This window comes from Alosa sapidissima, chromosome 22, assembly GCF_018492685.1.
Source record: "Alosa sapidissima isolate fAloSap1 chromosome 22, fAloSap1.pri, whole genome shotgun sequence".
NCBI classification, from domain to species: domain Eukaryota; kingdom Metazoa; phylum Chordata; class Actinopteri; order Clupeiformes; family Clupeidae; genus Alosa; species Alosa sapidissima.
Window position 1 is genome coordinate 26757026 of NC_055978.1, and position 25283 is coordinate 26782308.

The following is a 25283-nucleotide window of genomic DNA, read 5'->3' on the forward strand; positions in this document are numbered from 1 at the left end:
AGTTGGTTGACCAAAGTCTTTTCAATGTAGGTTACAATGCTGAACCCAAATGAACATTTGGAATGGCCGAATTGGGTTATAGAGACAACATGCGGTATTTAGTCTGAATCTAGAGGAAGCCCTAGTGGCCGTGGCCATTGTTCTATGTGCATCGAGACTCTAATGCAAAAGAAAATGTTCTGACGAATCACCGACTTTTTTTTACCATGCTTTCATTCCACATTACCCTGAACAACGATAAGTCTTACCATCGTCGCGAACTCCTCTCTGCTCTCTCCCTCCCACCCCTCGCCTCTCCTCCTCTCTCCCTCCCGCACCAGGAAGCCGTTCTGGGCTGATATCGGAGGCTTTTTCGCGTGTTACTGTATTGTACTGTGAATCTTGGGAGGGGGGCTCCTCTAAAGATAGGCTAATCCGCCTCTCATTCACCCCGCCTTACCTACATTTCATTTTGATAAATGAATGTATACGAGGGTGGACTTTAAAATCGTTGATTAATGTATTTATTCTGAACATTTTTGTTTATGATTTGGTTTTTAACACTCCAAGAGGGCAGAAATGGCGGCCAACATGTACCGGGTCGGAGGTATGTTAAGTCAGTGTTTTTTAATGACACGAAAAAATTACCAACACGAAAACAATTGTTTTGCTGACATTATCCAAGATCGTCCAGTTTTAAGATTGTTTACATGTACTGCATGACTCACGCAGTTAGACTGAATGAGCGGCGTGATTTAGAAATATTTTGGATTCGAATTTGGGTCAGGCCTCTGTTTTAGCAGCACTAGCTAGCTAGCAAGCAATCGACTAGGTGTCGAGTTAGCATTGTTGCAAGACCATAACATTAACCTTTAAAATGCTAACGTTGCATTGCATTTGTAGTAATGCGCCTCGGTAAATCATCCCTCAGGTAGTTGACAACTATGTATGTGCACTGAAGATTATTTATATTTTTACAATGTATATATATTGTCCTCGAGGAATATTTGGATAAGTAGCATTTTCATTCGGTAAGGGATGAACGTATACATTTGAAGTTAGTTAGCCAGCTAGCCAGCTCATTGGGCTTGTTGGCTATCAATGCTAGTTTAGCGTGCATGCTTATAATTGCAAATAACAAAACGGTAGATTTTTTTATTGTAGTTAGATGGACACTAGAGAAGGAACGTACACTGCATTAGAACATTTCATGCGCGATTAGGAATGCCTGTGTTTAAGAACAATACGTTCGTGCTCGCCACCAGCAAGCCGCGCAATTAGCCAGCTAAGTTAACCAGTGGCTATATTAGCCGTCTGTGCCACGGCATCTGACATTGTTTCATGGCGTCGTTGCACCGTGGCAATGAAAGGGAATATGATTGTCTCTCCATCAGTTTTGAAACGGTGTGATGCACTAGGCCTATGTAAACAAACATCCGGTAATTCGACAGTAACAGCAGATGTCGCGAGTGCTACTAGGTGTTAGTTGTTTCCTTTGTTTGCTACAATGTGTTTAAACTGTGTAACAGTATCGCTATTTATACAATTCTCGCTACAAAGTATCGGAATGTTGGTCACGTGATCCATACCGATAAACGTCTTTTCTCTTCTGGGTTGAAGCTGAAGGCACACTTATCAGCGCTCGCCCTTAGTGTGTAAATCATGTTTTGTATTTTTATTTAATGTTTAAATAACTGGGACATTGGTGAAACGCCTTACTGTGTATGTCTAAGAACTCCATTCATGCTGTTTTGTACAAAGACATACATTCAAACAAAACAACATACAAACAAACATAACTTGATAGAAACGGGCCTTCCTAGTAGGTTCTCCAAGGAAAGTCTGCATTGACTTTTTAATGCTAATATAGGCCAGTGTTAATGCTGATGGGTAGTGTTCAAGACTTCCAAAATGCACTGTCTCTGGATTCAAGTATAGCTATTTGTATATATTGGTGTCCCATAAGAGATCAAAGCACTCTAATCCAATACCTGGTCAAGCATACACCAGTGAAAGGTTTCTTCTAAATAATTCGCTGAATGTCCGTTTGTGCCGCTTAGCTTTGATTACTAAGGCCCATGTGTTAAAAGATCTGCAAGCAGATTGTAGGCCAGGCCTTGCTCTTAAAACAGTGACTATGCTTTGAGAGTTGAGACGATGTTAGTTCTCTTCTTATTGACTAGCCAAAGGTAATAATGTTTGACTTGTACTTTACATTGCATAACATTGACTTCTGGTAACAAAATCACACCGTTCTCATTATTTGCTGATGAGTTGTTGATGCAATTCTTGTCTTTTTGCTGTGCCCTAAATGTATTGCTTGGCTATATGCACCGTATGCTGTAGATTAGATGGTGAATGCTCTTAACTGATGTGATTTTCCAGCCTCTGTAACAGGTATCTCATGAGTCTTGTCACTTGTTTGTATAGGTCCGTGTGCAGACTAATTTAAAACCGGATCCAGCCAGCTCATCCAATAGGCCTATGTTTAGATGCATGTTTAAGTGCATGTTGATGTTAGTGCTCATCTGCAGTCATATTTAATTGGCCTGACCCCGTTTGTTCCATTTGCTTGACGTGCTTGTTTTTCAGATTATGTCTTCTTTGAGAATTCGTCGAGCAACCCGTACCTGATCAGAAGAATAGAGGAGCTCAATAAGGTACTGTAACATGTGGGCTGAGTGGGGATCCTGGCATAGCATCACACCTAACAGTTACCCTGTGAGAAGGCTCATTTACAGTCGGACCTAAAGGCTACAGCATACATTTCTTTTGTCCCCCCCCAACAATAAAACCGGTCATTTCCTGTCTTGTAGTTTTCAGTCCACATGGGGAAATAAGCAGCTATTATTTTAACTGATTACATTTACATAGGAAATGTAGCCTAATATCTGGACATACATTTGCAAGTCTATAGTGTCGTTACCACACTCCTAAAGATTCAGATCGGGCTTCACTGTAGGTCTACTAAAATATGAATTAACATTAATCTACAGTATTAATGATGACATGTTTTGACCTATGCAACTCAAGGACTAAAGAATCTTGGTTTTAGAAGGAAAGTCAGAATCACTTTAACTTAAGCCTTATTCGTAACTACTTTTGGCAACGCTCCCAGTACACATATCATGTTTCTGAGTCAGGTGAGATGGGGATCTATTGTGTGGACACTAAGGTCATGCCAAGACTTTTTTTCTTTAAATGGCTATGATTTTGTTTTTGAATCTAGAATAGTGTGTGTCTTGGAGTGGAGGACCACCTCGGGGTGCTCTGAGGTTGGGATAGGTCTCAACCAAAGATGTCCAGAGACCGTGGATCTTTTGTACTTTCAGCACATGTAATACAATGATTATTCTTGAGTGTCTATCACAAACCTTTCTCCAAATAGACATGAAGCTTAGCCCTTTTCTGATGGTATATGTTATATGGTCACTGTTCTTGAGCTTGTAAATGGAAGGCTTCTCCCCTGGCCATCCAAGTTATCTTGACCGAGCAGACAACACCTAGTCAACTGGTAGCAGACAATGTCAGGGACAACATGAATACTGATTTGTCCAGAGCAATCGGTGATTGTCTGTTCAGCCCTACAGTCCCAACAGTATTATGGGTATCCCATTAAGGAGAAGTGTGTTTAACGAACTTGGATGAAAAGGGGCGCGATTGTGGGGAGAATAACGTCACGTGTTTGTGTGGTCAATTCAGTGGTGTCGTTACAGTTCTCCAGGAAGTGTATATTTAGCTTCGTGGCTTTGTATCATCTTTGAATTTGGCACGTACCTGCTGGCTTGTGTTACCCTAGACTGATGCATTATGACTGATGGCTGTCATTGTCTATCACATCGTAGTGTTCATAGACCTTATGCCACTACTCTTTAACCTGCAGCATGCCAGCCTGCCCATAGAGGAGAGCTAAGATAATTAGTTGTGTTGGGAGTAGCCTTTCTCCGATGTTACTGATGCTGTGTAGTGTGTGAGAGTGTCTCTTCAGATAACTAGACAATAATTAATTTTCCTGGCCTGAAAAGATTTACCACACTCAAGACGCTTTGATCATCTCAAATTCAACATACTACATAGCCCGCATAGTAGTTTATTTCACAGTTGCAGCTATACAGAATATCTTAAAAGAACAGTAATTGAATTGTTATACAGTTGTTCTATTTGAGTCCCTTGCAGTTTAAGTCACTTGCAGTTTTTGAGCGAGAACCTGTCATCTGAGCAGTGCCACAACTGGTTATTTATGCACAAACCAAAATACTCTGTTGCTTGTGGGAAATAATGTTGTGGATAATGGAAAACTGTAAAAAATTATAATTTATGAAATTATAATAAGGCTTTTTGAAGCACATTTAAGACTGCTTGACTGTTGTATCTGGCTAATTCCACCATCTGAATACTTGTGTTTTGTTAATGTTTTTTTGTGTGTGAAGCGTGACGCTGACCACAGATGAATGGCAGCAGAAACGCTTCTCTGTTCTGGTGATGTGTACATTGATGTAAGTGTATGGAATGTGGAATGCAAGACCTGCAATCTAAACAAATTTATCCAGACGGGAAATCTTTGCTTGTGTGCAGTAATAACAGAGCGCAATCTGTAAGTGAATGGATGTTACGAGGGATAACAGGGGTCCTTTCTTGTCCCAGAATGAGCGAGTGTCCTGAAAGTGTCTCTCATGTCTCTGGCAGACGGCAAGTGGAAATGTGGAGGCCAAGGTGGTGTGTTTCTACAGGAGGAGAGACATCTCACACAGCCTGATCCAGCTGGCAGACAAGCATGCGAGTATGTGTGGGAGATGGGCTGGGGGATGTAATGCTCCCGTAGCTGCACACAGAGTTTGAACCATTGGGCTCTCATGTGGTGGTGTTTTTAGAACAACAGTTTATCATACTAAATCAGTTCAGTTCAGTTCCTGGTGTTTGGAAGTGTGTGATTGGAAATGTTTCTGAGGATGTGCCCATGTGTATTTGGTTGGACCATACAAGTACATTGTCATACATCTTTCTGTGCTGTAGTGTCTTCATGTGAACTCAGAGAAATATTTGTGACTGATAGAAGTGTATACAGCGTACAGTAATAGTAACGTGTGTGGTTGTGTGCACAGAGGACCTGGAGGAAGAGAGAGATAGCCCATCAGAACCTGAGCTGTCAGAGAAACAAAAGCACCAGCTCCGCCACAGAGAGCTTTTCCTGTCACGCCAGTATGAATCCCTCCCAGCCACACACATACGGTAAGACACGCACACACACACACACACACACACACACTCACACACACCATGCCTCCCACCTTCACATGGTTTCCAAATATCTAGTCACAAGTAGAGGTAGTACTGAATCATTTGCTGTGTATTTAATGTTTGAGTTGATCTTGTGCTGAAAGTGTGGTGTCATCCTGTCCTCATTACCACCTCTTTCTCCAGACAAGATACAATATAGTCTTGTTCAAGAACACATCTTGCATACACACCTTGCCAATTATCTCCCTTGCTTGAGCCTTTTAAGGATCCCAACTTGAGCCTTTTAAGGATCGAAATTAGTAAAGGGTCCATGCCAAACTGGTGTAGCAAGGGCTTTGTGCGTGTGTGTGCGTGCATGCGTGCGTGTGCGTGTAAAAGCATTCAGTGTGAAGTAATTGTTTTCTTCTTGTGTGGCAGGGGGAAGTGCAGTGTGGCGCTTCTTAATGAGACGGAGTCGGTGTTGTCCTATCTGGATAAAGAGGTACCAACCTTGCTGTCTGGTTCACATAAACCAGACCATGTTGCATCTACACCCCTCCATTCTTGCAGAAATATCTGTCAGAGCTCTGACACAACCCCTTCTCTCAGTCACTGACTTGAATAATTTCTCATGGTCTAATGCTCTCTCATTGAAAACTGTGAGAACATTTGAAACAGTAGACCATTGTATTTTGGCATTTGGTAGGAATTTCTGGGACTCATGTTGATCAGTTGTCATACCTGTCCATTATAAAAGTAGCTGATGTCGAAATTCCAAGGTCCTTACCTTTGTTTTTCAATTATCTTTTTAAGGTCCCATGTTCATATTGCAGAGGTCACTGCTTGGCCAGGCTCACATCTTATTCATGTTCATTGTGATATATGATGTATCATTGTACCCATCTGTGCAACCTTTAAATTGCCTGTGGCCTTACAGATAGCTAAAGTATTCATGACTAGCGTTAATAACTGGCTGAATCCTCTCACAAGTCAAAAATGCCAAACGATATCAATAACATTCAAGTGGTTCAAGACATGAGATAGAGTTCAGTGGAATGTCTCTGGGAGTGTAGGTGTGTCATAAACAGCTGACCAGGTGACACAAGAGCGTTGCTTAGCTGACTTCTAAAAGGCCACCGACCATCTCTTCCAGGATACATTCTTCTACTCGCTGGTGTACGATCCCACGCAGAAAACGCTGCTGGCCGATAAAGGGGAGATTCGCGTAGGGCCACGCTTTCAAGCAGATGTCCCTGAGATGATGCAAGAGGGTTAGTAAGCACAAACAAAGTCCCCACACACCCGGTCACACCCTACTACACACACATTTTGGAGATGCCAATCTCCCACATTCAAACACACCTTTACCCATTATGTACACAACATGTCCGAGGTGGTTCTCCTTCTTGGCCTGGATGGTGAGAGCTGGGAGGGTGAGTGCTGTTTGGAAGTGAGCTGGTGGAACTGGTTGTAAAAGGAAAAGACTAATGATTTCATCAGTGGAGTGGACACCTGTGCCTGGGGGGCTTGCGAGGGTGTGTGTGTGTGTGTGTGTGTGTGTGTGTGGGTGTGTGAGAGATAGAGAGAGCGAGAATCTTAAATGAGCTGAATTTATCAGAGGTGCCTGGAGGTGTGACGAGAGGCCCACACTCAGCAGGTTGTGCCGAATTGAACCTTAAATAAACTATAGAGAGCCGTCCCCAGCACAGACAATGAGGAATGCCATCGTCATTCCAGCCCTCAGGAGATATTACGTTCCTGTGTCCTGCCAGCCCTAGATTCAGAATGCATCAGCGCTAGAGTCCCAGATTGAGTCCATTATTGTTTGTGTGTTCTGTAGAAATGTATGTGATGGCTACACTAGCGTTTGGGTTTGCCTGTGATGCATTTACGCACGCATGCAAATGTATGAGATTGTCCTCTCCTCATGTCCCCCTGCAGGTCTCATTGATGACCGAGATCAGTCCAAGCTGGAGGAGCAGATGTGGGACCCAGAGTGCCCGCTGACCAACAAGCAGATCGACCAATTCCTGGTGGTGGCTCGGTACCTTTTCACCTTTCACCTTTTAACCAACACTTCGTACCCTACGCCCCTCCCTTGGAGCAGGGCTTATGGTGCTACTCGCTCGTAACTAAAATTAGGGGTCTAAATGACGATTCCATACAATGCCTATTCTTTACGCCAACAATTTGATTGTTTTCCATACTTCAAAATTTGCAGCAATTCGATTGTCCATATGAAACGATAGATTCAGTTTCACAATATCCGGTTCATTTCAATGAATTTACAAATGCAAAACATTTAAGCTATAATTTGAACATTTTATTAGTAAGTGTTAAATAGTGAAGTCGAATGCGGTAAGCTAAACAAAGAAGAGTAAATTGTTCTCCTTTTCCTTCCTCTGTCCTTAGCGAGATGCATTTTAGAATTTAAATGGTTTAGACTCACATGTTTCAGTAGAAGTGCCATTTGTCTTACACATTGTGCAATTAGGATCTGCAATTAATTGGGTTGGTTCAAAGTAGCCTGGAATATTCCCTAATGTTCCTGTAGGCTATTTAAATACTTTAACATTAGGTCCTACTGCTAAATCAAATAAAAACTTTAATTTGCTGCCTGGTTGCTATGTTGATAGCGTTGATGGCCTTTTAATAACATATATTAATATTTGCAATGTCTAACTTTGTTACAGATAGACTCATTAGGTGGAATAATTTAATCATTGTATGGTTCTGGAAACTCGCAGTTTGATGGCAGCGTCAGTTAAACCCAAGCTATTTACACAGCAGTCAAGTCCATAGCTGCGTGCTAAAATCAAAAACTTCCATCTGAAGTAGTTCTACTGCGGAGGGTAAGCTAATGAGCAATGCTTATTAAGAGAGTTGCCCCAAAATCATTCCACACCAATGATGGAGTGAGTGTTTGTTTTTTAAGCTGCAGGAGTGCAAGAAAAACATTTAATATAGAGAAAATGTTGGAACTGAGTTGAAAATAAACATTCGTGTCTCAGTGTTTACGAGTCACGATGCTGCAAATGCATCGTTTGCTATTAGGTTAATGCGTTGATACAATTTGATGGATTGTTACTCGCCTAGCTAAAAAATAGCGCAGGGGCCTTGAAGGTGTGAGGAATGAGTTTGCAGGAGTGTTTTCCTGCCCAGGAGCCTGATGATGAGTGTTCAGTCAAAACCTTTCAGAGTATCTTGAGCAGAAGAACTCCATAGGCTATATGACAGAACCATCCTCACTCTCGCCTCCTGGGCCTAGTTTACCTTTACATGGGATGTTTACTAGCCTAGAAATCTAGACGCGCCCCTAGCGGCCGCAAATTACATTTGCTGCCAGGGCTAGTCTAGCAACTCTCCGTTGGCTTGTGAGCTCCAGAAATCGAAACTTAATCAGGCCAATGAAATCGTGTATAGAGTCGTTAGGTGGGCTTAACATAATGATTGATGGCAGAGTTGCAACGGTTTGGCTTGAATTCCCTGCTACTTGAAAACAAATAAGATGGATGTTGCTGCTGGCAAACAGTGTGACACGAGTTAAGCTTTTATTAAGTAGGCAAACGTTTGAACTAGCTAACTAGCTCCGCCGGTGGGAAACGCATGGGACTCATAGCGCTGCCGCTGTCCTATTGCGTGCAGAGGGAATTTGAAAGACAACTGATTATCCCACCCCTCGGACTGAGCACTGCGAACGGTGAGTGTCCAGACCCTACATTTTAATGTGGGTCTGGCTCGTCAGGCTAGATGTTTACTGTAATAGGCCCCCAATGTGGCATCGACTGAGTCAGTTCTTAGATAGACACTGTAGTGTAGTGTAGTCTAGTTAATTATAATCCTGTCCGTGGATACAAAGGCTGAAGTTGAGCCTCTGTGATGCTGATGATGGTCATGCCTTTGCAGGGCGGTGGGCACGTTTGCGCGGGCTCTGGACTGCAGCAGCTCCGTCAGACAGCCCAGCTTACACATGAGCGCAGCGGCCGCGTCGCGAGACATCACACTGGTACTTCCACTCTTAGTGCATGTCCTCCCCGTCCGCTCCGCACCTCTCCTCTCCACACACCTCTCCTCTCCACACACCTCTCCTCTCCACACACCTCTCCTCTCCTCTCCACACACCTCTCCTCTCCACACACCTCTCCACACACCTCTCCTCTCACCTCTCCTCTCCACACACCTCTCCTCTCCACACACCTCTCCTCTCCTCTCCTCTCCTCTCCTCTCCACACACCTCTCCTCTCCACACACCTCTCCTCTCCACACACCTCTCCTCTCCACACACCTCTCCTCTCCTCTCCACACACCTCTCCTCTCCACACACCTCTCCACACACCTCTCCTCTCCACACACCTCTCCTCTCCACACACCTCTCCTCTCCACACACCTCTCCTCTCCTCTCCTCTCCACACACCTCTCCTCTCCTCTCCTCTCCTCTCCTCTCCACACACCTCTCCTCTCCACACACCTCTCCTCTCCACACACCTCTCTGTCCACACACCTCTCCTCTCCACACACCTCTCCTCTCCACACACCTCTCCTCTCCACACACCTCTCCTCTCCACACACCTCTCCTCTCCACACACCTCTCCTCTCCTCTCCTCTCCACACACCTCTCCTCTCCACACACCTCTCCTCTCCTCTCCTCTCCTCTCCTCTCCTCTCCACACACCTCTCCTCTCCACACACCTCTCCTCTCCACACACCTCTCCTCTCCACACACCTCTCCTCTCCTCTCCTCTCCACACACCTCTCCTCTCCACACACCTCTCCTCTCCACACACCTCTCCTCTCCTCTCCTCTCCACACACCTCTCCTCTCCACACACCTCTCCTCTCCACACACCTCTCCTCTCCACACACCTCTCCTCTCCACACACCTCTCCTCTCAACACACCTCTCTGTCCACACACCTCTCCTCTCCACACACCTCTCCTCTCCTCTCCTCTCCTCTCCACACACCTCTCCTCTCCACACACCTCTCCTCTCCACACACCTCTCTGTCCACACACCTCTCCTCTCAACACACCTCTCTGTCCACACACCTCTCCTCTCCACACACCTCTCCTCGCCACACCCCTCTCTGTCCACACCCCTCTCTGTCCACACACCTCTCCTGTCCACACACCTCTCTGTCCACACCCCTCTCTGTCCACACCCCTCTCTGTCCACACCCCTCTCTGTCCACACACCTCTCCTGTCCACACACCTCTCTGTCCACACCCCTCTCTGTCCACACACCTCTCCTCTCCACACCCCTCTCTGTCCACACCCCTCTCTGTCCACACCCCTCTCTGTCCACACACCTCTTCTCTCCTCAACATCTCTCTGTCCACACACCTCTTCTCTCCTCAACATCTCTCTGTCCACACACCTCTCCTCTCCACACATCTCTCTGTCAACACACCTCTCCTCTCCACACACCTCTCTGTCCACACCATCTCTCTGTCCACACCCCTCTCTGTCCACACACCTCTCCTCTCCACACCCCTCTCTGTCCACACCCCTCTCTGTCCACACCCCTCTCTGTCCACACACCTCTTCTCTCCTCAACATCTCTCTGCCCACACACCTCTTCTCTCCTCAACATCTCTCTGTCCACACACCTCTCCTCTCCACACATCTCTCTGTCAACACACCTCTCCTCTCCACACACCTCTCTGTCCACACCATCTCTCTGTCCACACCCCTCTCTGTCCACACACCTCTCCTCTCCACACCCCTCTCTGTCCACACCCCTCTCTGTCCACACCCCTCTCTGTCCACACACCTCTTCTCTCCTCAACATCTCTCTGCCCACACACCTCTTCTCTCCTTAACATCTCTCTGTCCACACACCTCTCCTCTCCACACATCTCTCTGTCAACACACCTCTCCTCTCCACACACCTCTCTGTCCACACCATCTCTCTGTCCACACCATCTCTCTGTCCTCACACCTCTCTGTGTACACACCTCTCTGTCCACACACCTCTCTGTCCTTACCATCTCTGTCCTCATCATCTCTCTGTCCTCAACATCTCTCTGAAGTGTCCCTCTGCCCTCTCTTCCTGTCCTCTTCTCTTGTCTCTCTCTGGACCTTTTCCTCTCTTCCCATCTCATAGAAGTGGTGCCATAAGTACCTCTATTTTATTCAACCCTTCTCTCCTTATCTTGGAATCTAATCCTCCTAATCTTCACTTGTACTCATATCTTCCTTCTCTAACAACCTGTTGTTTGACTTTTCTTTCTTTATAACCCCCCCCCCCTACCAGTCTTGCTCGCTTGCTCTCTGATCTAATGGTCCTGTGCCATTTGCAGTTCCACGCCATGGACACGCTGCACCGGCACAACTATGACCTGTCGAGTGCCCTGAGCGTACTGGTGCCGCAGGGCGGGCCGGTGCTGTGCCGCGACGAGATGGAGGAGTGGAGCTCCTCCGAGGCCAACCTGTTTGAGGAGGCCCTCGAGAAGTACGGCAAGGACTTCAACGACATCCGGCAAGACTTTGTGAGTACATGAGTATCAGTGACCTCTTAAGCAGGCCAAGGCGAGAACATGTATTTGCATAGAACTATTTAAATATATTGGTAATTCAAAGTTGAGCACACGAGCTGATAAAAAGAGCATATAAAAGCAAGAGATAAAAAAATAGATTAAAAAGGTAAATTACATGAAAACTGTTGAAATTAACAGATTAAAAGGAAGAGTGCATTAGACCAGATAATAGAAAAGGTCATAAAAAGCATCTGAGAACGGTTGGGTTTTCAGTCTAAAGTTGATATTGGCTACAGTTCTTTCTTGCGTCTTTGATAACTTCAGGAAGGTGGTTCCAGAGCTGAGCAGCACTGCAGCTAGAAGGCATTAGTTTGGTCTGTAGGTATTACCAGCACATTTCTCTCCTGTCACTAGAGAGCTCTAGCAGCTGTGTACTGCTGAAACATATCTGAGAGGTATTTTAGCTCTGGCCCATTAAGTGATTTATAAAGAAGACGCAGTTCTGTGATTTACTGCATGCCAGTGCAAGGACTCAAGTATTGGAGTAATGTGGTTAGTCGCTTTGGTTTTCCTAAGAATTCTAGCAGCTGCATTTTGTGCAGGCTGAAGCTGTTTTATGGTCTTTTTTTGAGCATTTTGGAAGTCCTGTGAAAAAAAAACATTGCCATAATCAACACTGCTGGTGGGAAAAGCATGAACGCTTTCTCTGGAATCTCGGGAGTAAAGTGCACTTCATTAATTAAGCAAAATAAATGATATAAGTCAGTATTTAATAACAAATGTTATTAAAGTGTGAAGTGTGAAGTAGCAGGTTTTATTGAGGAATGTAGAGCTCAATAGAGTGATCACACCACTACACCTACACAGACGTCCATAAAAGTAAAACCCTCTGCACACGCACACTGAATTATGCAGTGGGAGAGACGCCTCCAGGTGTGTGTGTGTGTGTGTGGAGGCGACACCTGTGCACATATATCACATGAAGCACCTGGTGTATAATGTTCATGAATATTCCAGAAATGGAGCAAAGCAATCTTTCAGCAGAATATATGCATGAGTGCAGCAACGCAGGGTAACACTTGTTGATTTGCGACTAATGTCATCCATTCCTTTTGGCTTGCCAGCTCCCGTGGAAGTCTCTTACCAGCATCATTGAGTATTACTACATGTGGAAGACCACAGACAGATACGTTCAACAGGTAAGGCTCACTAGAAGTATAGAGATAATAAAGCCACCTTGCCTGACCTGAATGCTTGAAGAGCTTTTTCCCCATGTGGACTTTGCTGATCCTCTCTCTCTCTCTCTCTCTCTCTCTCTCTCTCTCTCTCTCTCTCTCTCTGTTCTCTCTCTCTCTCTCTCTCTCTCTTGTTCTCTCTCTCTCTCTCTCTCTCTCTGTTCTCTCTCTCTCTCTCTCTCTCTGTTCTCTCTCTCTCTCTCTCTGTTCTCTCTCTCTCTGTTCTCTCTCTCTCTGCTCTCTCTCTGTTCTCTCTCTCTGTTCTCTCTCTCTCTGTTCTTTCCAGAAACGTCTGAAAGCAGCAGAAGCCGAGAGCAAACTGAAGCAGGTTTACATCCCAACATAGTGAGTGTGTCTAGACTAACCTACGGCTCCATCACCATGTGGTGTGATTGTGTGAGATGCATTATGTGCTCAGCTAAGACTCTCTTCTCTCTCCCTGCTGTCTGTCTGTCTGTGCTGCAGTAATAAGCCCAACCCCAACCAGATCTCGCTGAGTAACGGCAAAATGGCCACCATGAACGGGGCTGCAGCTCCTGGAACCTTCCCTTCCTCAGGGGCCGGCCGCGCATGCGAGAGCTGCTTCGGTGAGGAACTCCTCATGTGCACTTACACACACACACACACACACACACATACACTCTTTCTCTCTCTCTCTCTCTCTCTCTCTCTCTCTCTCTCTCTCTCTCTCTCTCTCTCTCTCTCTCCACTCTCTCTCTCTCCCTCCCTCTCCCCTATCTAACATACATATGCACATTACACACACACACACACACACACACACACACAACTGTATTGTAGGGAAGCTTCACATGAGCCATATGTAAGAAAGTACACACACCACATGTACCCATGCCTTGGTGTGTGTTTCTGACCCCATTTGCTCTGTCCCTCTGCAGCCATCCAGTCCCCACAGTGGTACTCATGGGGTCCCCCCAACATGCAGTGTCGTCTGTGCATCGCCTGCTGGATGTACTGGAAAAAGTACGGTGGCCTGAAGATGCCAAGCAGAGCAGAAGGTGCTGAGGAGAGAACGCCTCCGAGCCCCACAGCCACCGTAAGAGCACACACATCCACCGTAAGAGCACGCCCCCTCGCACTCACACTCACACACACACACACACACACACACACACACACACACACACACACACACACACACACACACACACACACACCAATCTCTTCAGGCACCGCACCCTAGTGCCTCAATCTCCGAATAATGGAGCACTCAGAGAGCAGTCCCAGAATGTACATAAGGCAGATGCGTTGCCATGCCAACAGAGATAGGTTGATGGGATGGCCAGACAGCTCTGCTGAAGAGAGCGGAGAAGCAGAGAGAGGCTGTGTAGCTGCAGCACGCACAGTCAGTCAGGGAGGTGAGATGAGGTGAAACTGGAAGCTGTCTTTCAGTTTGAAAAAGCTACTCTTGTTCCTGAAGAATGTTAACACTCTTCCTTTCTTTTCTGTTTCTCTTTCTGCCCCTCCCCTCTTTCTCTCCTCCTTCTCTTCTCTTCTGCGTGTTCTTCCAGGAACCTCGGTCCCGCAGTCACGGCATGCGCCAGTCCTCCCACATGGTGCCGGTGCGCAACAGCGGCAGCCCCAAGTCCTCCATGAAGACCAAACAGGCCTTCCTGCTGCAAGCCACGCGCCTCACCAAGCTGGCGCGTCACATGTGCCGTGACCTCATCAGGCTGCGCCGCGCCGCGCGCCGCCCCTTTGTGCCCATTAACTGTGGCGCCATAAAGGCGGAGTGTAAGAGCTCTTTAAATTCCTAACTTCAGTCCTCACACACTCACCGACCCACATGCACACAGACAGACACACAGACGCACACACACACACACACACTCTCACAGACAGACAGATAACACGCTCACGCACGGCCACCACATCGCGCTGCCATTCCTCCCTCATCCCCCTCTGTCTCTCGCTCTTTTTATTATTATTATTGTTATTATATTATTATTTCATTTTTTGTATTCTTCCCCCACTCCCTCCGTTTCCAATAAAGACTGCCTGTCCTCCATCACACAAGTGTTTCATCATCTTTTGTTCTGTCCGGCTTCTTTGTTTCTTTTGTTTACGTTTCTTTGTCCCGTGATCAGTTTCCATTTGTCATGAATGTCTTATTGTAAATATGACAGACAGTGCACTACAAAGGGTTAAACACAAGCACATCCTTCTTAGACTCCAGAGTAAAAGGAACGTGCACATGCACATTTGAAACATGCACCAGAACATCATCTTGCTGAAGCCACAACTTGTGGTTACACCTGAATATGTCATAGTAAGAGCCTTACACTGACAAACCCAAATCCAGATTGATGAATGTATTTTGCCTATGAAAGCTGCACATCATAATCAATTTATTATAAAATGCTGTTTTTTAAAATTAGAGACAATTTTATTTTGTTTAACTAGCGGTTAGCCCGTCAGCTTAAACATCTGAGACAGATAATAATAACCTATTGACTGCAGACCTGGCATATAGCCCTGTTCTCTATCATAAGAGAGTGTATGTGTGTGTGCGATTAAGCTAGTGCTGGCAATCACTTAGCTCTTAGTGTATACAGGGTGATTGGGCAAGGTGCTACTGTTGAACCTGTATGAAGCAGTTGAACTAATAAGTTGAGTGCAGTTGGAAGTGTACCAAAGCACTGTTGGAATATGGGAAGGAACTGTTGTGTTAGTGATGTGGCGGTGATTCAGAATATGGCTTGTAGTCATGAGAAGAAGAGGTAGTTGAGCTGTGATGAGGTTTGGTTTTGTTAGATGCGTTAGATTGACATCGAGATATCGATGTCTCATATCGAGTAACCCTACGGTCATCTGCTGACTTAGTGTAGGGGGAAACTAATCAGGGCAGTGGTATGCTGGAGGGTCAGTAGGATGGCCTGATTCAGGAGAGAGACGCTCTCCGCTCCCTAGATGGTTAACCAGAGCATGAGGTGGCCAAGATCACACATGCTTCTCCATCACTGCTAAGTTTGCTATTCCTTTTCCCCCAAACAGAAACTATCCGCAGTCTTAGGATCAGTGGTTTTCCGCCTTAGCAGAAAAGGCACCAATTAGTTTGAGGCGATGAGATTCTCTGTCAGGAGAGAACTCTGCCCTCAGTGTCAAAGATAAGAGAAGCTGTCCCCTCCTATACACATCAACACTCACAACACGCCCTCCATCTCATTGGTGTTCTTGCATTGCTCCCCCATGCCACATTGGTTCTCCCCAGCCTCCCTCCCTCCCTCCCCCTGCCTGTTTTGTGCCTGTCTCACGCCGGTGTTTGTCCCGTGAATGCCTCCGTCTGCTCCAGGAGTGTGCTGTCTCCTCTGTCCCACAGCACCAAGACCCGGTGGCATGCTCTCTGTTTTTTTTTTCCTTCTTTTTTTGTCCTTCGTTGCTCTCTCTCTCTCTCTCTCTCCTCCGTTTGACTTTTAACTTTTTTGTGTGTGCATGTGTGTGCCCCTGAGAAGGAATGACAGAGAAAGTTTTCTGAGCAACACCAAAAAAAAAAAAAAAAAAAAACTACAACAAAAAGGACTCCCAATAAAACCATGGCTGAAAGCATCCTCTGCGCGTCCTCGTAGTGTTCATGTGTCCTGTGTGTCCATCAGTTGTCCACCACCACAACAGTGTGTATCTCAAACAGGAGATCAGCATGGCCTCCACCCATCCCCATCCCCGCCATCAACACTCTTTAGTTGCAGTCAATATCAGATATCAGTGTATATATATGTATGTGTGAGTGTGTGTGTGTATGTGTGTGATTGTATTGTGTATGTGTGTTTCATTGTGTGTGTGATAGTGTTGTGTATGTGTGTTTCGTTGTGTGTGTGTGCGTGTGCCTATGTGTGCTTGTATATGTGTGTTTCATTGTGTGTGTGTGATTGTGTATGTGTGTGTGTGTGTGTGCCTATGTGTGCTTGTATATGTGTGTTTCATTGTGTGTGTGTGTGTGTGTGTGTGTATGCTTGTGTACGTGTGTTTCGTTGTGTGTGTGTGATTGTGTATGTGTGTGTGTGTGTGTGTGCCTATGTGTGCTTGTATATGTGTGTGTGTGTGTGTGTATGCTTGTGTATGTGTTGTGGGTATTTCTTGCAACCATTCAGCAGCATGCCCAGAGCTTTAGTGCTGTTAGTTCCATGGCCTTCTCTGCTGGGTTGGAGCCCGTCACACTGTCAGACCAATCTACTGGTGCTTCACTTCTCAAGTTCCAGGCTAATGACCAGCACTCCTGCGAGGCTAAGCCTGTCCAGCTGAATCCTGCTGCCCCCAAGCACCACTCCGATTGCTATTGGTTTTTGTCACGACCGAGACCTAGAGCCACTCAGCACCTTTGCTGCCAAAAGACACAGTTATTGAATCTCACCACTTCTGAGAATTGCTGCCACTGCAATCCTCCACTCTGCTAAGGCTCATTTGTATTTCAGCCTACAGCTCGGAAAGTCTGCACAATTCATCCTTGTATATTAAATAGTCTTGAAACTCTGCAACATAAAACCAGTGACATGCCAACTCTCTGGCTGTGATTGTCTGCAAAACATGCAAATGGCTTGTTTGTCAAATGTAATTCAGGACTGTTTACATATAAAAGTGAAAGCATCTAAGTGGCCTGTCAGCTGTGAGGCACAGACTGGTAGATTAGAGCAGCTGTTGTGAACAGGAAGCTTACTCAGACCATCATAAATTACTTACCTAAAAAACTGACAGCGGCAGTAATCTTGAATAAATCTTACTCATAGAAATAGAAACCTGTCATGCATATTAAATTTTACAAATATTTCTCAAACACGTTCTGTCAGACATGAGGCTGAGTGTGTGTTGTGCCTGTGTCACCTTGTGACGCCTCATGAAATGTTAATGTTTTCAGACATCAGTCGGGTGCTCAGAGAGCTGAAGGAGCGGGTTGATTACGCTGAAGGAGATTTTTTTCCCCCTCTGTGAGTGCGCAGCCTCTGTAAGCATCTGTCTGGGCAAACTCACCAGCCATCAATAACTAGAGGCTGGAGTCTCGCGGGCCCCTTCATCAAGCTGACTGGTTAAATCTGCTGAGGTGGAGGGCGGTGAGGGAGAGCGAGAGAGCATGAGAGAGAGTTGTTCACCGTGCCTCACTGCATTCTGATGTGTAGATATGATCAGAGCGTCGGAGGGGACAGGAGGAAGGCCGGTGCGAGTCAGACCCACACCCAGAAGCACCCTGACCAGCGTGCTGCAGTTCCTTGGTGAGTCCGCTGTCCCGCATGCGATACCACAAACACTCAACGTCGCCCCCTATAAGTGGGGGCTGGGGCTGCTCGGTTTGGTTCATGTTGAAGTGATGCGGTATGTGTGTGTGTGTGTGTGTGTGTGTGTGTGTGTGTGTGCTTTGTTTGTTTACGTCAGAGTCCCGCCCAGCCCCCCACGGATTGAGGCCCCCGAGGACCCCCAGTCTGCAGGTGCAGCCTCCGCGTCGTCTGCTCTCCTCCCTGCCCAGTCACGGGTCACTCAGCATGCTGGGGAAACGCAGCTACCAGCACCACAGCCGGCCAGAGGCGGAGAGGAGGGGAGCCACCGCAGCGCAAGGTCAGCCGATCCTGTCCTCTGCATTTCCTTAGACACATACCGGTATACTTCATGTCTAATGTTTTGTTTCTGCTCTAATAGATAACCCAGGACACATTGTAGGACCTGTTCTGGTAAGCTTGATTGTTTATATAAGATAGAAGTGTTCCAAGTCCAAGTCCAAGTCGGCTTTTATTGTCAATTTCTTTACATGCACTGGTCATACAAAGAATTGAAATTTCGTTTCTTACTTTCCCATGCAGACATAGACATGCTTTAAATACAGACATAGACATACTATGGACATAGCCATAGACAATAAACATTAAATTAAAGTGCAAGACTGAAATATAGAACATGTATGTATCAAAATAGAAATATAGGACATATATATATATATAAAAAAAAAAATAGAGGTAGTTGTGTTGTATATTTCTGTAGTCTTAACAGTTACATGAAGTCTAAACTTGTGCTTGTGTGACCTGTATATTTACATTGATATGCAGTATGCAGTAATTCAAGTATATCAGGCTTGATGTGAAGCAGCAACACGTTTGGCTGCGCAGTCACAGTGCAGTTCCACATGGCGGTGTTGGGGGGGGGGGGGGGGGGGGGTTTGGTAGACAGGATCCTAGTTTCCTAGGTTCCTGGTTGGCTGGTGGGTGGGGGGGGCTGTCAGTGATGGGAGAGTGGGTAGAGTGTTCTATAATATAATAAAATATAAATGCACTTATGCATTGGGAATAAAGTAAATGATAGCCTTTGAATCTGGTCCTTAGCTTTCTCTCTCTCTCTCTCCCTCTATCCCCCTCTCTCAGCATAATGGGAAGAGCAGCGGGTCAAACATGCGTGCTAGCAGCATGATGCTGCGTAAGCGCCGGCCCAACTGGATCGACGCCCCTGACGACAGCTTCTTCCTCGTTTCCCGGGAGACCAGGTAGGTTTGCTGGGTTATATCTTACGTGCACGTTCCTCTCACCGCTGCATCGTAGCACACACTCACTCCTGTCTCTGCGGCCACTTGTGTCAGTGCCTGCCCAGAGAGAACTAAATCATGCCAAAGCTAACTGACCCAAGGCCAGTTTGTGGAGAGCCAATATCTAACCTTGTGCCCAGAGACAATAGACCCAGACATCTCTGGTCAGACACACATGGCCACCCACAAACATCATGAATTCTGACTGTTTCAATCCAATCATCATGAATGCCTCGATCCAATTTAACACACAACAATAGATCAATAGAGACACAATTGACAGAAAGGAGCTCATGACCCCCTGCATAACATTGATAGATATCTCCCTGGTTAACAGTGAGACTGATGTTTGTCTGTCTCTTAGTTTGATACTGCCCACACAATAATGTTGCAATGACAGAGTGTAGTGTTTCTGTAATATCCATATATTGCCCAAGCACTAATGCAAATCTATTCAAGATCCCTGTTGGTTCACGGAGGTTCAGTTCACTATTTTTCTGTATCCTCAGCTTTCTGTAGCATAATTGGCCATGTTGTTCTGTGATGAATGCTCCACAGGTAACTTAAGGCTGGACAAAAGACAAAGCACACACAAATGCTCACACACATATCCAGTTACACATAATCATGGCATTTATACACAGTTGTTTTGATATATTTCTACATACCGTGCCTTGTCATTGTGAGAATTCCTGCCCTGTTATTTACACAGGGCATATTGTGTAGCAGGTGATTTCACCTGAGCCATTACAGCATTCCTGGTACATCATTGCTCAGAGCCACGGGAGCCTTTTTGAATCCCACCTACACAATGATTGAATGTTGACGCTCGATCGGAGCGGAGACTTTAAGGCCACACTGTAACCTGAACATGTCCGTCCTAAAGGGATGTGGTTGCAGAACATGGTCCAGTTGTGAGCTGTGCAAAAGCAGCCTAATGGACGATGGCTCTCTGTTATTTTTCTTTGTGGCAGTGTGTGGGTCCCTCAAAGGTCCCCTCTGCACCCGTGCCCCACTGCATCATGGGTCACGTGTCGTTGTGACTGTCTGCTAATGACTGGCTGCTTGTTTCATTTCAGTGCTGCAGCCGTTAGACACCTGCTCATGGTAAGTCCACTCCACACACACACACACACACACACACACACACACACACACACACACACTCACACACACAAACCTAGCTTACCTGTGGAGATCTAGCATCACACCAGAGAATAATATTCCCTAAAGCCAAGCATTGATTCCGGTCCTTAATGTGCAGCGAGTTGCTGCAACCAGATTAAAGTTTAATGACTGCTTGGCACCGGAGATTATTTCTCATCGCCTCCTGATACATTTTTCCCCTGAGCAATAGAGTGGGCCAACAGTTGATCACTTCCTTGCTGCCCCTGGGCAGTCTGTTGCAGAGAGGCAGCAGCAATATCAAGCTTCAGAGAGACACACAATGCAGACTCAAGAGACCTTATAAAATAGGATCTTTAAAACAGCTTTTGCTGATGCAGGCCAAACGTCCAATATAGATATAGATCCATAGAATAGCATACAGAAGGGTCTTATGGGAGCGTAGGCCTACCTATGTTCCCCGGGTCCTATGTTCCCCGCTTTGTATATGGGGCTGGGGAACATAGGACCCTTTAAAAAAAAAAAAAAAAACCTAACCCTAACCCCGAGCGGGGAACATAGGACCCGCGGAACATAGGGATAACCCCGGTCTTATATGATGTTAGTCCTGAGTTTGTTTACATTTTGGTTGTGGATATGCAGCCAGTGTATTTTCCTGTATGAACGAACTCAGATAGTGTGATAGATTTAGTTAATGTTAAAGCCAAATTGCCCCACATATTTTCAAGATGTCTTAGCCCAGCCTCTGAGAAAGCCCAGCCAGAGTGAGTGCTCTCAAATGAGGGCTGGTGGGGAGACCCAGCAGGGACTGCAGTGGAACTCCACACCCACCCACTGGGCTATTAGCGGAGCATCAGAGTGAGTCACGGCCACCGCTGCGCCCTGCAGCCAGAGCCCACTGATCTCTGACCCCCCGGCTGGGGAGATGGCGGCTGGGCAGGCTGGGCCAGGAGGAGCTGCCAGCGCACGGGGAGACGAATGAGCCCACGCCAGACAGCAGCGCCAGGCCGCCTGCTGCAGCTCCACGTTAACGGCAGCTCTTCACGCGCGAACGGCCCTGTTAAATAATGATCTGATATCTCACACAGTCTAATGAGATGGCAGTTTCATGCATGCATGAGTGCATTGTAATTCTGTTGTTGAAACATCCAAAACGCTTGCTTGTTTTCCACCTCAGTATGTGGCTATTACGTTCGTGCGAGCAAGCAGCACTCCATTTTCCACCTTCCATGTTGTTGCAGAAAGCTAAAAGCCCATTCAAAAGATGTATGTCTTAAATGCACAGGAAATTATTCGATCCCTGGGAAATGATTGTGTGGGAGTGGAACTGGGGCGGGCGTCTCATTCATCATGAGTCCACTGAGAATAGCCATGAACCTGCTGAGGCAGGCCGCCAGCCAGGCCGGCCTGCACTGCCCAGCGCTCACGGGTACCCATGATTGATGTGTTATTGTGCTGGTACACAAGCAGAATCATCTAGAATATTCAGCAGTACTGACAAATGTACAAATCATCATGCGCGCCACATTTTTCTCCAGTACAGCCCCCCGTCACCGCCCACCCCCCTCCCATTGGAGCTGTCATGCGTGATTGGTGATGTGATGAGTTGATAGACACGCTTGTGTGTTAATTATCTGAGATCTGAAAATGGGTGATGGGTGATAAAAAGAGTCAGACAATGCACTGTAGCTGCATTGTCTTTAATCTCTCTCCCACCCTCTCTCAAACACACACACACACACACACACAATAATAATGAATCAGTTAAATGGACCATTTGGAACCCAGCTTGTGACTTTCTCATTCGTTTCTCTTGCATTTTGCATGAGTTGGAGATGTAGGCTAGAGCCATAGTCCATCACTCAGATTATTACCACATAGCAGACATTTATTTGATCAGGTCTTTGGGTGTGGTGATGATCTCTGTGCCTTTAGAACCTTGAGGTCTCAATGAAAGTACAAATGAAATAAAAATGAATCAAACTTTTCTGTTCAATAATGCACTGTAACAGGGCATGCAGTGTCCACTGGAGCACAAAACATCAGAATAGCAAACACAATACGTGAGCATGCAAACACAAACACACACACACACACACACACACCCTACAGTTCATTTGCACAACTTAGAAGGACACTACACCATAGGGACTGGGAGTACTTTAAAATAAAAGGCATTCATTTGAGGCAGATCCCTCTGCAGCCCTCTGGTTCATCATGCGTTTCAAACACACTGTCTACCAGCAGGTAAAAACGAATTCTTGTGGAAGAGTCAGCCACTGAGTCATACGCTTGTATTATTATTATTATTATTATTATTATTATTATTATTATTATTATTATTATAGAGGATTTTATTGGGCACCTACTCAGTTAGGTTGTTACAGTATGCCATTTGCACAACGTAACTTAGAAGGGCACTACACCATAGGGAGTACTTTACAGTAAAAGACATCAATCTGAGTCGTCTGGTTTATCATGTATTGCATAGAGTGCAGCTGATTGACCAGTTAATGGAAAGAGAGAAGAAACCTAAAACTTTTCATTGAGATCACTGGTGCAGGGTGGGGTCTGGAGGAGACATGCTGGCTTAGCAGTGTCTGAATACCAACAACTCAAACAGTGTCTGAATACCAACACTCCAAACAAGCATTTAGAAAATCGTGTTTTGCGAAACTCTTGTCACACGTTGAGGCAAGCTCACCACGACAAGGCTGACATTTACTCACAAGGGTAAGGATAATGCCCTTTTCTCAACTGCTTTTCGCATTTGGCAGTGGCTATCAGCTAAAGGGATAGATGTAGATAGAAGCAATGTTGTTGCTATTTAGTGAATGTGCTTCTAAAATAGCTTGTTCGTCTATGTGCTTATAAGATAAAGTTTAGCATTTGACAAGCTAAGTGACTTTTCAAATGACTGCATTCAGCCCCATTCTTTTCTCTCTGTCTTTCTCTGGCCTCTAGGAAAGCTCGGAGGCTGCTCACTCGCTCTCAACTCAGAAAAGCTTGTAGACAGCCATGTGAGCAGATCCACCTGCGCAGGGTCTCCCAGGGGCCTCCTCAGGGGCCGGTGGTGGCCCCCCCACACCCCAGCCTGAGGATGCGCGGCCCCATCGTCATCCACGACTGATCTCTAGTGCTGCTGGCCACCCTCTGCTCCGATCCCCTTCCCAACTGCCCCGCCTGGCCCCTCTCATCCTCCCCTGACCCTCACGCCTCGCCCCTCCCCCCCCACACCCACACTGCCCAAACACTGCTCCAGATCACTCTTCTACACCCTCCTCCCAAAGAACTCCAAATCTTTACTCATGTGACCGCCTATCCTCCAGTATTTCAGTACAGGCATCTGATAGACTGCACAGAGTCTGTATTAATGCATCCAGTAAATCTTTCTTTAAAAGCTGACCTCATTCATTGCTGATATGATATCTACCTTCTAACTTCTGTCCCAGCCCTTGGCTGCCCCCGGTACGGCCAGCTGTGCTTCTGCTTCTGACAAGTGTGGAAAAGAGACGGCAGCTTTAAAGTTCTCATGTAAAACAGGGTGGCACTTAGCAAGATGACATGGCTGTGCAAGAACAGTGTACAGATCCCCTCCAGCAACAAAAAAAAGCTCACCACTCAAAACAAACTTCTCTGGAAAGATTAATGTGCTCTTTTTTATAAAGTTATTAACAAACCTTTGAAGGATTCTCATTCTTTTTCATCTGTCTTCTGTGAGTGCAAACATGGCTGTACCAATGTATGTGCTTTTTTATTTTGGAAAAAAAAAATCTTTTCAGCCATGAAAATGATGTATGTACAGCATGTTGAGTATAGTGAACAGACATTCATTTGGCCTTCCTCCAGTACAAGACTGCATCAGAGTTTGATCATATTCTACAGCAGAGGAATGGCTAGCAGACTGCTAATGCCAGCTCTTTTACATCCTCAATCACTGGCTGCTTGAAGCCTCTTTTGATTACCTTATTAGGTAAAGTGACTGTAAGAGGACACCTGATATGATGTCTAAACAACTGCGGAAGAAAAAGCCTAGTTATTTCTCCCATGCTATCTCTTACAGGTTCTATACTATCTCTTCTTCAAAAATGTAAAATAAAAAAAATGGGACTTCTGGTGACCATGCACTTGTCCAGAGAGCGATCACCCATAGGACCCGCATCTGCATGTGGCCGTTGTAATAATGAACTTTCATTTCTAATTTGTCATGTTTTTGTTGGTTTCCCTTGTATGTCACAAGTGTTTGATGAAATATGCTAAATAAAAAAAAATCGAAACACATTTATGTGTATACATCTACGAACAACAGGCTGTAAGCATTTATCAGCAAGTACAAATAAGACTACATTGTGCGACTGTTATGTGACTTGCAGCATATGAACACTACATTAGTTTAAAAATCCCCTTTTGAAGTGTGGAGCTGGAAGCCTTTCCTTTATTGGCTGAGCTGTTTAGAAAAGAATAACAGAGGAGGAAATGATGTTGACCCATCTGATCTCATCAGGCTTATTCTGTGATAACTGATGCCTCCTCATTATTTCATCCAAAAAATTATGTTTTAATGCATCAATGTCTATACCCACTTTTAGTCTACAGCAAAATTAATTTCAGGCTGTCTCATTACATAGTGGGGGTTGTTGAAGTATTGCCTAGTCATTCCCCTCCCTTAATCGAATAAAAAGAGAAAATTAGTTACCATTATGGACATAAGGGTCTGGAGTTTCTTAGCCCCGCC

The 25283-nt window shown here is 45.7% G+C and overlaps 1 protein-coding gene across 4 annotated transcripts; it reads left to right on the plus strand.

Annotated features, from left to right (window-relative positions):
* The first annotated feature begins 243 nt into the window (after nucleotides 1–243).
* On the plus strand, nucleotides 244–24783 carry mta3 (metastasis associated 1 family, member 3). 4 transcript variants are annotated; one of them, XM_042078761.1, is made up of 20 exons: nucleotides 248–586; nucleotides 2572–2639; nucleotides 4666–4759; nucleotides 5082–5208; nucleotides 5635–5698; nucleotides 6350–6467; nucleotides 7138–7240; nucleotides 9103–9202; nucleotides 11495–11683; nucleotides 12796–12870; nucleotides 13193–13251; nucleotides 13372–13493; nucleotides 13806–13984; nucleotides 14439–14661; nucleotides 18036–18128; nucleotides 18289–18468; nucleotides 18550–18581; nucleotides 19266–19384; nucleotides 20503–20530; nucleotides 23513–23641. In XM_042078761.1, exons 1-20 carry the CDS (start codon nucleotides 559–561, stop codon nucleotides 23558–23560), a joined length of 2049 nt encoding a protein of 682 aa, XP_041934695.1. In that variant the 5' UTR covers nucleotides 248–558; the 3' UTR covers nucleotides 23561–23641. The 4 variants fall into 4 exon arrangements, with proteins under 4 accessions (XP_041934694.1, XP_041934693.1, XP_041934695.1 ...); XM_042078760.1 differs by lacking the exon at nucleotides 20503–20530 and having other exon boundaries at nucleotides 244–586; nucleotides 13806–13963; nucleotides 23513–24783; XM_042078759.1 differs by lacking the exon at nucleotides 20503–20530 and having other exon boundaries at nucleotides 246–586; nucleotides 23513–24783.
* The last annotated feature ends 500 nt before the right edge of the window (nucleotides 24784–25283 follow it).